General features: G+C 31.7%; 2 protein-coding genes across 4 annotated transcripts in view; both read left to right on the top strand.

Moving 5' to 3' along the window:
- LOC132067679 (3-isopropylmalate dehydratase large subunit, chloroplastic-like) overlaps positions 1-15,928 on the top strand; it is an 85,195-nt gene that overhangs the window by 58,551 nt on the left and 10,716 nt on the right. The window contains exon 1 of one of the 3 annotated variants that reach the window (XM_059460978.1): positions 1,900-1,912. The exons of the other annotated variants lie outside the window; for them this stretch is intronic. The gene's annotated coding sequence lies outside the window, so the exon portion shown is untranslated. Of the gene's footprint in view, positions 1-1,899; positions 1,913-15,928 lie in introns of those variants that run through there. 3 annotated transcript variants of the gene reach the window in all.
- LOC132066749 (uncharacterized) lies at positions 6,110-6,602 on the top strand. Its single transcript, XM_059459967.1, has one exon. The coding sequence runs from the start codon at positions 6,194-6,196 to the stop codon at positions 6,557-6,559; it is 366 nt and encodes a 121-aa protein (XP_059315950.1). The 5' UTR covers positions 6,110-6,193; the 3' UTR covers positions 6,560-6,602.

The following is a 15,928-nucleotide window of genomic DNA, read 5'->3' on the forward strand; positions in this document are numbered from 1 at the left end:
ATATGCTGTAACAAAAACAAAACAAAAAAACCCAGAAAAGCACTTTAACTTATACAAAAAAGAAGACAAAAATAAAGAGAAATAAAGAGATTAGTAAAAAGACGGAAAGCGCTTTCTTTTTCTTTCTTTTTACGGACAGGCACTTGGTGTTGATATGTTTGCTAATCAAATACTAATTTATTCCAGTTTCAGAATGATTAACTACCAAAAGGTTTGAATTAGGACAATACTAAATCAGGATCATGAATTATCATCAATCTAAGCTCCTACTAAATTCAAATTAGGAAAAGAAAAGAAAAAAGCTGCAGATTCCCACTAAAGCATTGACAGAATATAGGTTAAAGTTAAAATTCGTTGAGAACAAAAGTTGAAATTCTTCTTCTAGTGGGCTGGTTATTGGGTAAAAAATGTCCAAAAAGTAAACGTGGGATAAGACCTTTGCTTAAAGCATTGATCCTTACGATTACAGTTGGTGATTATGACTTCCAAGATTAATTATATTCTTTTAAAAAAGGAGTAATTGGAAGCATTGAAGTCAAAAGACAAATGAGGTGTGTCTGTACATAGAAATTTCAAACAAAAGCAATAAGTCAAATAGGATGAGGTGTTGTGTTTTGTGTGGTTGTGCGTTACAACTAAGACATTATCAAGTTGACCAAGTCATCAAAGACAAAAAAGAATCTCCGAGTCCCGACATATTAGGCAACAAGCTTGCACGTTGTAACAAAGAAAAATCAAATTTAAGTGAAGGATTAACAATCCCATTAAGAATTAAAAAACATATTTGGACCCGATCTGTGCTTTAATCTATATTAATTTGTCATAATTAGATAGTAAATAATTTAGGTATATATATGAACTTTATATATCCATTAACAATGATTAAATAAAACATCATATGGAAAAAACATATGGCATATAATTATGGATTTGATACACCAACCCGATGTGTTATCCTTTCATACTAATAGTCGCAGTATTATTTTTGTAGTTCCTTGTCCTTCCATTTCTGTTAGTTGCACTATCTGTTGTATTTGTACTTGTATTATTTTGTGGTAGTTATGCCTCATTTTTTACATTGTTATGCTTTCCATAATATTTTGCCATGATTATTTTTATATGTCGAGGGTCTATTGAAAATAACCTCTCTACCTCACAAGATAGGGATAAGATCTGCGTATACTCTACCCTTTCCAGACCCACTTTATGAGATTTCACTGAGTATGTTATTGTTGTTGTAACCTCATTCATGTCATTTAATGGCCTTATAGGTTAAAAATAAACTAATGGATATACAACCGTAAAATGGAAAGAACATAAACGAATTCAAATTTATCGGACAAGTAGAGTCTGAGAAATGAATGATTGAAAAAACTTAAAATTAAATTATCGAAATTACTTCGATCAAACATTTCATGACACGAGTTGATGATTAGTTATCCGCCAAAATCCTTCGATTTTTTTTAAGCATGTAGGGTTGATAGTGATGCTTTTGGATTATTTCATGTGATGTATATACTAGTAGAATTATTTAGCAACTTATGATTTAAAATAGTCAATATAGTTGCTTGAGGTAGAAATTAGCTAAAACTGGTTTGTCAGTTTGTCAAATCATGAATTATAAACTATTTAATTTCATATTTTCAAGTGCTATAGCCAATTAGGACACATTATGTTTAACAAATAATAGATGATTTTAGAAAGATAAACGAAAAGCCAAAAGCAAAAATATAAAAAAAGGTGGCTGACGAGGTGGTCAACTTCTTTCTATCCTCTCCCCTCCGCCCCCCCCCCCCCCCCCCACCCCCCACGCAACACCCCGAACCCCCATATTTTATTTTATTATAATATTTCTTGAGAAATAGAATTGAAATGAGTACGACCCATATCGACAAATGTTATCAAAATCTAACATACGACATATTTTCTTTTCATATTAAATGGTCTATCTTCAGTTTATACTAGGATTAATATTTTAAAAAGTTACCACCAAGTCGAGTGATGAAATAGTGGGGATCACTCCACTTTTAACTAAAGATTTCGAGTTTGAGACTTAAAAATGAAAAACTTTTTGGTAAGGAGTGTTTTACTCAATGAAGGGTTTACTTAACCCAAATCTGAAAATTGCCTACTGATCACATCGACCAATAAGACCCTTAAACACCTAGAAGCAAATAGGCAAAAGTTTAAACTCTAATAGGGCTCGTACCTCAATAAATAGAAGAAATTGCACTTTTTTCCCTTAAAATGGGTTGGTCCTTAATTTTTTCCTCTTCAAAATCGAACTTAGGCCTAACGGGGGCATAAGTTCTTTACGGACCCGAGTATAACTTGTGAGATATTAGAATACAAAAATATAAACTTATGTCTTGCATGCATTGAAAGGTCAAATTTAAAGACCAACACAAGATAGGGGAAAAGTGCAAATGACCCCGATAAATGGGGGAGAAATGGAGAAGTAGACACATTTTAAACTGCTAACCAAGCTTTGGGCAACATTTTAAAATTAATTATACTTTAGCCACTTTTTAATAGTAACATAACATCAAACTTTTGGTCAATAAGCTTATAAATCTTTGATAGGTGATCGACTATATCTGATAAGCCCAACTTGCTGTGAAAACGACTAGGGCGGCCCAACTAGATGGACTTGAAGTTAATTAATTGATTTTTTTTATATGATCATTTGATATTAGGTACGCATAAAACTTTAATCGGATGGTCAGTTTCTATCTTGCTATTTAGATCATGTTCAGTTTTTTTAATATTTAACTTGTAACGTGTTGACAAACTTCAGACAAAAACATTCATGCACAATGAGTTAATTTCTTTACGAAGAATTTTGCATTGACATAAAATTGTTTAGTTCCTGCATGGTTATTTATGTTCATATTTTTGTACAGCTAAAGACCTTTATGTAGCTAATTCAAGTCCAAATCCAACGGCAAAGATTTTTAATTGTTGTGTCAACGAACGGAAAAAGAATTGATCATTTAGGTATGAACTATGAAGTTAGGCTTGAAAGATTCAACTTCACATATACATCTTTAAAGTTAAGCTTTATCAAGTTTGGAGTAATATGTCAACTTCAGGCATACATTTCTCAGAATCCCTTTTTCCCCCTTCCAAAGTTTGAGTAATATGTCAACTTCAGGCATGCATTTCTCAGAATCCCTTTTTCCCCCTTCCCCTTTGATCCCCTTTTGTTGGAGCTATGCTTCTTTGGTGATTCGAACCCACGACCGTGAAATTGTGGTGATTCGAACCCACGACCGTTATGTTCGTAAAATTTTTATTTTGAGTGTTTGGGTAGCGAAATTGTAAAAAAAATAATGGAGGTGCTGACTATTTAAAAAATAAGTTGTTAACTTATTTTTGTCCCAAGTTGAACCTTCAAGCCTAATTATTTATCCATATAACTAAATCTGTTAGCAAGCTCAACTTCATCTTCGTATATCTGAAAGTTCATAAAATGAAATTAATTTTAAAGCGTGTGAACTTACAAAAACGGCTATCTTTGTACATCTCATGATAAAAATAATCAGGATAATTCGTATTTGGATGTGTAAAACTCATTAAAGGAGAAAAAATTCCTTCTAAGTGAGGGGCGGAGCTAGTGCTTCGATTACGTTTCCAAATGTACTCAGTAACTTTAGTTAAAATCCTATATTTATCTTAAAAAATCTGCTCCTCCGTTTCAATTTATGTGAACTCATTTGACTGGACATGACATTTAAGAAAAAGTGAAGGCTTTTGAAACTTGTGGTTCAAAATAAGTCTTAAATATTTGTGTGACTGTAAATCACTTCATAAAGTGAATTTGTTTCCAAATTTGAAAAAAAGTCATTCATTTTGATTCGGATTAAAAAAAAATAGATTCACATAAATTAAAATAAAAGAAATATTAAACATATAATAAATTATTAATTTTAGACTCAATAACTTTAAAAGATTGGAATTCCAAATCTATAAATTTCAAATAATGAGTTGGCCCTACTTCTAGGGAGAGATTTTTCTATTTTTTAGGCTCAAGTTCGAGATTCGGCATTCTTTGAAATTTGAGATAAGAATTGGAAATATGAGATCTATATTTTAGTGCAATATTTGTGGTCCCAAGTACGTAGGAGAAAAAAAGAAGAAGCTTCAGTGTGTTGCCGACTTGGTTTAAAAGATGTCAATTGTCAGACTAGCCAAAAAATAACACCCATTTTTCGCACAACTGTCACCTAGTAGAGCTTATCCGCCGCTCCTACGTAATGATATTTGATAGGATTTTTGTAAATATAGATAGTGTAAGTATTTAAATATATAAATATATCTAAATTTCCGACTCAAATTATTTCATTAGGAGGTGATTTTGTCTTGGATTTTTTATCTCAAACATTATTTATCTTAAAATATAATCTCTATCCCTCCTACCAAACGGTTTGTATCCGTTTCTAATTATTGCATTAGGAGGTGATTTATTCTTTTATTTATATGTCTTAAAATAAATTTCACATGTTGATATTTAGAAACATGAGGTGTTGATTTTATATCTCCCAAAAAAAAACCCATATATTTATATTTAGAAATTGTTTGATGTTATACCTCCCAATCCCGTACCATTAAAATATGTTCTTATCGTTACAAACAAAAAAAAAATTATGAAGCATATTCTACGAGTAGTTATAACTTTCCTTTTAGCCTGCTTTTAAATAAATATCATATATATCTCTTTTTGTGTGTTACATAGCCAGAGCTTAGTGCGGGATTGTTCTTTTTTATTTTTTAACCTGAATTAAATGCTCTATATCCTCGTTGGTTATAAAAGTTTATAGCTTGTTCTACATCATAAATTTTGAATTTTTTGCATACGCGATCAAACAGATAAATTGAGATAGATGATGTATAAAATATGTTTTATCACAGATATTGTAGAATTTAGTACGATTTTATAGTATCACGCAACAATAATCAAAGTTTGTGTCACTTCATAGGTGGGGAACACTGATTCCAAGAAGCTATAGGTGTGACCAAAATTAAAACGGCCACCCTTTTGACGATAACAAAATGGGAGCCCAATTTGCCTTCTTGTGACTCCCAAATGACACAACTTGGTACTTTGTGTGACCATATACCACCCATTCGTCAAATCTAATCTAACTAATAATAAATGCTTTACTTTTAGTACATAAAGCTCCGACCTAACCCTCAAGAAAATAGATTAAGGTCTGTCTTTTTTTTTTGTCCGTCTAAAAAAAGTTAAATAAATAATTTTTAGAATTAATTTGACGTTAACATTTGATTTTACAAGACAAATATTTATGATTTATTTTAGATGTAAGTTTTAAAAGTGTTCATATTTTCTAAATTTTGTGTCCAGCAAAATACTGACAAATAAAGTAGGACAGAGGGAGCATAATATTTTTTTGTTCAGTGTGATGTGACAATATCTTCTTATTAATCTGTTTTAAAAGGAATGATGTATCTATATTTTGAAATAATTTAACTTTGATTTCTAATTTTTATTATCATGATTTTTATAGCCATAAAACCTTATGATATGTTTAAGATAATAAGTTCTAGCAATCTTTATTTCTTAAATGCGTACTCAATCAAACAATGTTACATAAATAAAAACTTAGGAGTATATAATTTCTTTTTATCTATTTAAATCTAGATGATAGAGTTATTTGATAGATAAGGCAAAAAATAAAAAAATGTATTCGGTAAAATAATCAAGTTGGACAAAAAAAAAAAAGAAGATTTTTCTTGTGCCGACAGTCGACACTTGAAATAATAGGAAGGGTCACATTCAATTCAACTTGATTGCTGATTGTTCATTGAACATTTACCACACAACCATCTACTTGTTAATGGTCCAAATACTACTCGTACTTCCAATACATAGAACTCTCACGGCTCACCAAAGGTCAATTATCAACTTTTGCACGTGATACTAGGAAACTAGCAACTTTCCTCCATGTCCTCAATTTGTCATTTGTTTAATTTTAACCAACTTGCATCACCTCTAATTTACTCAACATCTATAAATAGCAAAATTTTCCTTCCATATATAACAATGCAACAAAAATTTAGTGGAAATCAAAAGCAAGATCATTAATTCTTGTTCAAGGTTTTTTCCGGCTGGACGGAATTGATCCTTTATTGCAAAGGCAGAAAGGAGTTTGACTACAAGTCCCGATATCAAATGAAGAGGCAAAGAGGTAGTAAGATGATCGGTAATAATTATGAGGAGAAGAAAAAGGCCAAACGGGTTGTTGAGAAACAGTGTGAAGAGGTGAAAAAAGAGGAAGAACAAAGAGAAAATAATGGTGGAGGAAATGTTGTGAAGGAAGTGGAGTTAATGGCTGATCAGTGTGATAATAATAATTGGATTAATGAATGGCTATGTTCATGGAATATGGGGGATGAGCAAATGTCATGGGGAACATGTTGGTCACCTGTTTGGGACATGGAGTTTATGGGAGAAGCTTATAAGAACTTGTACAATGATGTTTTGTGGGATGATGATATTTGGGATTTGAAAGCCATCAAGGAAGTTCCAAGTTCTTAGATAGAAAAACTTGAAGAAACAACTAGAGAGAACATCAATGCTAACAAAACTGTCAGCAAATCCTCTTTAGTTTAAATGATCAATCAGTTATGTGATAGTAAAGACTATTGTTTTTTTCCCGCAAATTTAGTTGTAATAGGTTGAAAATGCACCATGCATAGATGTACAATGTTTATGATTACTCTAATGTCTAATTTGTAAGGTGTGTATGAATAAAGTTTCGAATGGAAAGTTAAAAAAAGAAAAAGAAAAAAAAAGTAACTAGAAGTGGATATTCTTGAGGTAAGCATTTATTCGCACCCAACATTTAAACGAAGCTAATAAGTGTATGACGTGTGTTTGCAAATAGACTGTTAACACTTAATCATATAAGGTTAATTAACATACATTTTCACCTTATTAAATCACTTAACTATAATAGATCTACATAATTTGGTGTAAACACCAGGCGCTCGTTACATATTTTTAAAGGCGTAAGGCTTTTTTGGAAAAACCTAAAATGAACAATATCACATCATGTTAAGAATATTTTTGAGATAACTCAACCCAATAACTAGTATCACAGCCAATGATTTGCCTAGATGAATATTTAGATAGCTGAGTGATGGGGTAAGGCCCGCTTATTGGCTTTGGTCTGTCTGTCAATGTGGGCTTGGGGACCCATAACTTGGAGACACGCACACACACAAGAAGCATGTGAGCTTGCGGGCCATAAATACTTGGATGATGTGGGTGCACACAATTAATCTCCAAATTAGTCCACAAATGATAATGGTCATGTGAAAACTTAACTTGTCAAAGGGGAAAATATGGCGTGAGCAAGAACAACATCCACATGAAAAATAGAAAGAAAAAAAAAAAGCTACTTAACTGAATAGTCTTAATGGTGTAGGGCATTTTGAGAAACATCATGTGAGTTTTGTTCAAAGTGAACAATATCACATTATTTTAAAACTTCTTTTAAATCATTTTAGCCAACATAATTAGCGTTCAAAGATTCTGTTTGTTGTTGATACAATTTGATTTCAATTCAAAAAAGTGGTGGCAATTATTTTAAACGTCATTTTTTCAGCTTCTTTAATTGGTGAACAATTCACAAAATTGATTTTTCCTATTTTAGTTGTGAGACTTGATACTAAAGTCATCCCTAAGAGAGAAAGTTTCAATTACTTGGGGTCAGTTATTCAAGGCAACGGGGAGATTGATGAGGATGTCACGCATCGTATTGGAGCGGGATGGATCAAGTGGAGCCTCCCTTCCCGTGTTTTGCGTGAAGAATGTGCCTTCAAAACTTAAATAAGTTCTACAGAGTGGTGGTGAGACCAATTATGTTGTGTAGGGCGAGAGTATCGTCTGTTAAGAAAGCACGTACGGTAGATGAAGGTTGAACAAATGAGGATGCTGAGATAGATGTGTGGCCATAGCAGGAGAGATAGAATTAGGAATGAAGTGGTTCGGGATATGGTGGAAGTGGCCCCTGTGGTGGCTAAGTTGTGAGAAGGGAGATTGAGATGGTTCGGATATGTGCAAAGGAGATGCGCAAAGGCTCCAGTAAGAAGGTGTGAGAGGTTGGCCGTAGGGAGCCTGAAGAGAGGGCGAGGTAGGCTGAAGAAGTCTTAGGGAGAGGTGATTAGGCAGAATATGACGCAACTTCAGCTTACCGAGGACGTGACCCTTGATAGGCGAGTATAGAGGTCGAGCATCAAGGTGGAGGGTTAGTATGTTACCGTGTGGATCTTTTTTCCTGCCAGGGGTACTAGTAGCTTTTTACGTCTGCTTGTCCGTAGATTTCCAGGGTTACCTTCTTGTTCATTTGCATTATGTTTATCTTATTATCTTGTTGTTTTAACTGTCTTTTATTACTGATGCCTTTTCATCTTTTCTTGAGTCAAGGGTCTATCAGAAATATCTTTTTTACCTACAAGGTAGAGGTAAGGTCTGTGTATATCTTTCCCTTCTCAAAGACTCTCACCCTGGTAAACTATACCGATATGTTATTATCGTTGTTGTTGTTGATTTTCCTATTTTAGCAATTGCAAGTGTGATAACCTAATAGAATGATCACATTATGAGCAGACACTGGAATGGGCTTAGGCATTAGAAGCAGGCCTACCATTCAGACTACTAAATGGGTCTTTATTCTTGTTTGAGTTGTGGATCGTTTGCTTTTCCATATCCGAATCTCTCACAAAATAAAGAAGGAAAAATTACGTGTTATAGCTACTTTTAGTACATAAATAGTGATATTAACTACCTTTTGTTTTAATTACTAATAATAACTAAATATTTTTTGAATTTAACTAATATAGTTACACAATAACTTTCAGTTACTGGTGCACAAATACACCTAAATTTTAGCACGCGCAATCCCATATCCCCTTTTAATGGTAACAATATTAATCACCTAATATACATTACCATTCTCTCTCATTTTTCATCAATTTTTGACTTTCTATTCTCACTCACTACCTATTTCAAACATTTTTCATTTCTCAAATCCCCCCTAAAAAATTCTCTCTCCTTCTATCAACCACCACGGTGGGCGCGCCCCTCTCTCAAAAAAAAAAAAAAAAATTGGTTTCCATGATTTCAAGCTTATGGACAAATTAAACATAAGAATGCAATTAACCTTTTCATTTTCTTTTTTATGCCTAATGATGTTCCAACCAGAATGATCATTCATTAAGGCTGGTACTTATCTCCTATCATGGGCAAGTCAGAACAAATGCTAAGACTTTGGTCCTATGGGACCATTAACGCCATAAATTTGGACCGAGTTGTATTTAATTATGGCTATGTTTGGGTTTTTGGTGGTTCAGTGGTTTTTTAGGATTTCTTGAGAATATGAAAAATATATATATTTGTGTACGTGTTTATGATATACCTACCAATTGTTGTGGTCGTGGGTATTTATGTAAGTTTTTCTATATTTTTGTGGTATTTTGTTCAAATTAATTCCATCGCCTCATCCAAATAACAGCAACATGAGCCACTTAAATACATTGTAAGTTTTTTATATATTTGTGTATCTTGCTCAAATTAATCCATCAAATACATGGTGATGCAAATTGTTACTCACACAAATACATGAGATTTAATATAAAAATACATGTTTGATTTCCAGAATCTCAAATACACTTCGGTTATGCTATCAAATACACGTGTAAATCAAAACGAAATCAATATTGAAAACTTCAAATACATTACCGCTAAAATACATGGTAAGTAAATTGTTACTCACACAAATAAGTACGAGATTTAATATAAATATAAGGTATTGATTTAAACTTTACATACATCGACATGCCATCAAATACATGGTAAATCAAGAACGAAATCAATATTGAAAACTTCAAATATATCGGTCAAATGAATGTTTTCAAATTTTGAATTTTTTTATTTTTTATGTTCGAATGTCAAGACTGGATTTAGGAATAGAAAATTCGGTTAAAATGAATTCAAAATCCGATTTTTAAGTATATAAAAAATACCACTAATAGCTAATTAATTGATCCAACCGTTATGGCCTTAAATCAAGGGATACGTTTTATTTTTTACTGTGTTACTATGTATTTATAAGCATCAAATACATCCGAAAAAATAACTTAATTTGGGAAAACATAGCTACAAATGGTAATTTTTAAAAGGTAGCTATAAATGATAGAAAACTACCAAAAGGTAGTCATTTTGTTATGGATTTGGGCAATACAAAGTTGCCACCGGGTTGGACCCTAACCATTTTGATGTGTTGTGATATTTGTAGGTTTACAGAGAAATCTATATCTATATATAATATAAAGCTAGGCATAAACAAGGTGACATGACACCTCTCTATGGCCTAGAATAACATTTATCTTTTTTTTTTCTTTTTTTTGGACTTTTCTCTCATTTTTAATGTGTTATATATTAAACAAAATAAATCAAAAAAGCTACTCTCTTAAATTCGATATATATATTAAATGCCCTTTGCAATAAATCCAAGTAACCCACTAATCAGACCACGTAGTATAATGTTTAGAGTGCCAATTCATTACGGATAATTATAGTGACAATTCATACCTTTGGCTCTTGATATTCTACTTTTTGGCCTATATATATCTTCTTATTCTTATTCTTTTTTTTTTTTTTTTTTTTTTTAGTATGCTATTCTCTCTTGTGCCTTTTCAATTGCGAGCCAAACATATTCAATATCTTTTTCTCACATGTATCTAATTGTCTTATTATCTAGATATTTAGATGACTTAATTTTATTTATATTTTTACTTGCTATTTTTTTTTTTTTTGAGTTTGATCTTCTCTTTGTTCATTATTTTAGTTAGGTAACTATTGTTTTTCTTTGTTTTGGCAGGTGGTTATTGGAAATGTCATATACTCTTAAAGAATAAGAACGTAAAAAAAAATCTAAAAAAATTATCGATTATTTCTTGCCATTAGTTTTACATGCCAAAAGGTTTGATTTTAGTATTAAGAGATCATGGTCACTAAAATTATATTCTATTCTAGTATTAATCAACATATGACGTATATATCTTGAATTCATATTAGATGGCTCATAAAGGATTAAACAAAATCAAACTGCCATTTAGATCTGCATTACCAAATTGTTATGTTATCGTTTTTTTTTTTTTCCTCACTTCTTCACCACCTTTATTTTTGTTTCTATTCAAGTTAACATATAGAGATATTAGAGTAGTTTCATATTCAATCTTGATATCTCTAAAAAATAATACAATTGTGAAAAGACGTTTGTTAATAAATAGTATTTCTTTTGTAAAAATTATAACACTAAAATCTATTTATTTTATGATCGCGCAAAGTGCGGACAAGTATACTAGTTAATATATAAGTACCAGCCAACCTACTAAAAGGTAAGAAGCAACTCAACTTTTTCTTATTCGTCCAGTTTAATAAAAATATTGACAAATTATAGCCAAGCGCACAAATTCACTTTTTTTCCTTGTTATCCTCTGAATTCTTAACCATTTTTCACCCTACTCGCTTCCCTCATCGGTCATTTATCACAAATCAGTCCACACCAGCAAAAATAAAAGATAGAACACCAGTTGGTAATATTATACTCACTTTTCCGAGTTCAAATAAAATGATTATTTTGCTATCTTTTAAGAATATTTTTTTCATTTTCCTGATTGCAAGGACACTTTGATGTGTACCACTCCATTTTTTATTGTAATTTTCAAAATTTTAATTTAATAATCATAATTTGATGTAACTTCAAGAACTAATCAAATTTACTTAAAAAAAAAAAATTTAAAGTATCAAACAAATTAAGGAAGTAGTTTTTATGATAGCGGCTATTGAGAATTGTTAATAGTGTATATGGTGAGATGATAATTTGTTTCTTTTATTATTTTGGCAAGATTGAGTTAGACCCAAAATCCATATTTTTTTAATAATATCATAGTTAATTCATCCAATCCTTATTTTACGCAATATTGGGTCCTCATATTATTGTGTTCATGCTTCAATTGTCAGACCTAGGCGTGCTAAATGTTAGTAATCGCACGTTGAAGATGGGTGGACGAGAGTATAGTTATATTTTATTCATTGCCCTTTTTTTCTTATCAAGAAACCTCTATATTTATCTGAAAAGAAACAAGAAAAGCCATTTACCCAAAAAATTACTCCATCTGTTTCAATTTAGGTGGTTTTAATTTTTTGTCTGTCTAAAAAAAGTGTCTATTTCTATATTTAATAATTTTTTCAATTCTAACATTCTATATTGCAAATTTAAGAAAATTTAAAAGACTATACACCTCATTAATTTAAAACCATAAAATTCAAAAACTTCATCGTTGCTTAAATTCAGTGCAATAAACTAACACACTTGGGAGTCGTTTGGTTGGAGAGATGTGATGAGAAGAGATTATTAGTCCCATTAGATTGAAATTATGCCATATTTAGTTCGTGTGATAACTTCTTTGATATCTCATCCAAACAAAACGTGAGATCAGTTATCCCATATAAAAGACGGGATAAGTCTCATCCTATTCCACCCAATCCATCTATAGTCTATACCGATGAGCTTATTCCTCCTGCCAAACGACCCCTAAATTGGAACTGAATGTAGCAAATCTTTTACCACGGGTGAGGCACAACCAACGAAAGGTGTGTGAGGCTCACCCATGCAAGACAAGTGGCATTGTAGGTCCCTTTACTTTTCACACCTCCTTTTTTCCTCTTTCATCATTTCTAGTTTATTACTATTACATTCCCATTCCACATTTCTCTCTTTCATAATTTTTTTTTTTTTTTTTTTTTTTTTAATGTAAGTGTTGAGCTTCTCTCCCTTGGAAACGTACTACTGAGATCATTAAACATCACAAACGTTAAAATTGACCATTATTTTTTGTGATAATTGAAACATCACAAAACCTTATTGTCAGAATAGATGATAGAGCAGAATTTTTGTGAAATCAGTAATCGATGTAAATATTTTATCTTAATAGTTTGTATAAGAAGGAAATATCAATATAATGGAGCAATAAATTTTCTTTGAAACAGATTTTCTATATTACATTTTACCTCTCTAAAATTGTCTTTTACCTATAATAATATTCATCATTATAACAATACAATCATTAAATTACTTTCTCCATAACAATCTTAATTATTCAAATATCTATATACTCCCTCCGTCCCAATTTATGTGATATAATTTGATTAGGCACGTAGTTTGAAAAAGAAATGAAGTCTTTTGAAACTTGTGGTTTAAAAAAAGTCATAGATATTTGTGTGACTGTATATCATTTCATGAAGGGTAAAAAGAGAAATTTTACGTTAATTATTTCTAAATATAAAAACGTATCATTCTCTTGGGGACAGACTAAAAAGTAAACTGTATCACATAAATTTGGACAGAGGGAGTGTTTATTATTAATTTCTTAATAATCACAAGAAAATAGTCAAATGCCCTCTCAACGTTTGACCGGTTTAATTATATGGTAGCTAGCTTCCAACCTGCGGCGACATATTACCCCCGAGCATTTTAAAGTGGAATTTATAATCAAAAGTCAACCCGGATATGTGTTGGGTCGTGTAATGCACGCGCCTGACACGTGTACATTTAAAAAAATCATTTATTTTCTTATTCTTTTCTTTATTTTTCTCTTTTTCTTTTTCTCTTTCCTCTGTCTATGATTTGTTATCTATTTTTTAATTTTTTTTCTTTTTCTTTCCTTTATCTTCCTCAATTAAAATCCATTTTCTTCCTCCATTAACACACACATTCAATTTCATCATCAATCATACATATCTTTTCAAGAAATCAATCAACCCATTTTCTTCCTCCATTAACACACACATTCAATTTCATCATCAATCATACATATCTTTTCAAGAAATCAATCAACCCATTTTCTTCCTCCATTAACACACACACATTCAATTTCATCATCAATCATACATATCTTTTCAAGAAATCAATCAACCCATTTTCTTCCTCCATTAACACACACACATTCAATTTCATCATCAATCATACATATTTTTTCAAGAAATCAACCAACTAATATTCTTCCTCCATTAACACATACATTCAACCTATTTTTCTTCCATTAACACACACACACACATTCAATTTCATCAATCATACATATATTTTCGAATCAACCAACCCTCTCTTCTCCATTAACACACACACATTCAACCCATTTTCTTTCTCCATTAACACACACACATTCAATTTCATCATCGATCATATATATATTTTTCAAGAAATCAACCTATTTGGGTTCAAGAATTTCTCTTCCATGGGTCGCTTCTTCTTTTCTAAAAACACCAACTTTCGGCGGCGGTGGTGGGGGCGTGTCGGCTCTTCATGTTGGTGGTGGCGTGGGAGGGAGAGAGAGACGAAGGAAGGGAGGGAGGGTCGGTCGTGGCGCGATGGTGCAAGCGTTGGAGAGAAGGAGATGAAGGAAGGGGGGTCGTTGGGGCAGTGGCAGCTCGTCGGCGATGAAGTCCGGCGGCGGTGGTGGCTCTTGATGAAAGAAGAGAGGGAGGGAGTAAAAGTAAAAAATGAGATAGAAAAGAAAAAGGAAAAATTAGTTAAAAATACATATATTTATGAAAAGATATACTAAAAATAAAAATTTATACTTGTTTTTGGTGCTCACTCTCAAAGAGAGTGAAACACGCTCACTTTGCCACGTAAGCATTTAGGGAGGTAAATATTCCACTTTAAAATGCTTAAGGGGTAATAGGATGCTCGCAAAGGTTGGGTGCGTCATAATTAAATCGGGCAAACGTTGAGGGGGCATTTGACTATTTTCTCTAATAATCACATAGGAGTATATTAATTATATTTTATTGGAGACTTTAATTTAATAAATTTGTGAGTTTCAACTACGAATTTGGAACATAAAAAACTCTTGTTAATTTAGAATAGGAGAAATTAAAAGACAGAAGTTGGAAACGTTCTGTATTTCTAGGACTTTTTACACACTCAACCTCATTAATATTGTTTTAGCCTTTCAAAATTCTCAATTAATAAACTATGAATATTATTTGGGGATTTAAAATTAAATAATTTTATTATCTTGTATGACTAATAGAAAAAAAAAACACCCTTCTCTCATGTATTTTACTGTCTATAACAGTCAATTAAGATTCAGACGTCAAATATTATTATAATATATATAATAACAGCTCTCTATTATATTTTCTATGTTATAGAGAGTAAAATATAATATAGAAAATCGATTTCAAAGAGAATTTATTACTCTGTTATTTTAATATTTCCTTCTTATACAAATTTTTAAGACAATATTTATATCGATTACTGATTTCACAATTTCTGCTTTATCGTCTATTCTGACATTAAAGGTTTTGTGATGTTTAAATTTTCACAAAAAATAATGGTCAATTTTATTGTTGTGGTGTTTAATTATCTCAACTAGTACGTTGATTCCAAGTGAGAGAAGCTTAGCACTTGTGTAAAAGAAATTATGAAAGAGAGAGATGTTGAAGAGGAATATACAATAAATTAGAAAGGCTTAATGCATATGCGGCTCTTTAAATTTGCTCATTTTTTCCATTTTGGTACCTCAACTAAGTGTTGTTCCTATTGAATCCCTGAACTAGTCCTCAAGTATGTCTGTTGTTCCTATTGAATCCCTGAACTCGTCCTCAAGTATGTCTATCAAACTCCATAAATCTAATTTTTATTAGAAGCTAGAAAATTAAATTGAGAGAATGAAGGTGGAGTAATATTTTAGACATGTGGTGTGCTATTGTTTAGATCATAGATGTGTCGGTCATTAACAACTGGATTCGCTCTTCCCTTGTTAGCTTAATTAAAGGCTACCTTTTTTCTCCCTCTCAATTCTTTGCTAATCTTAGTTAAAAGATGAT

The sequence above is a fragment of the Lycium ferocissimum genome, chromosome 8 (genome assembly GCF_029784015.1).
Source record: "Lycium ferocissimum isolate CSIRO_LF1 chromosome 8, AGI_CSIRO_Lferr_CH_V1, whole genome shotgun sequence".
Taxonomy (NCBI): Eukaryota; Viridiplantae; Streptophyta; class Magnoliopsida; order Solanales; family Solanaceae; genus Lycium; species Lycium ferocissimum.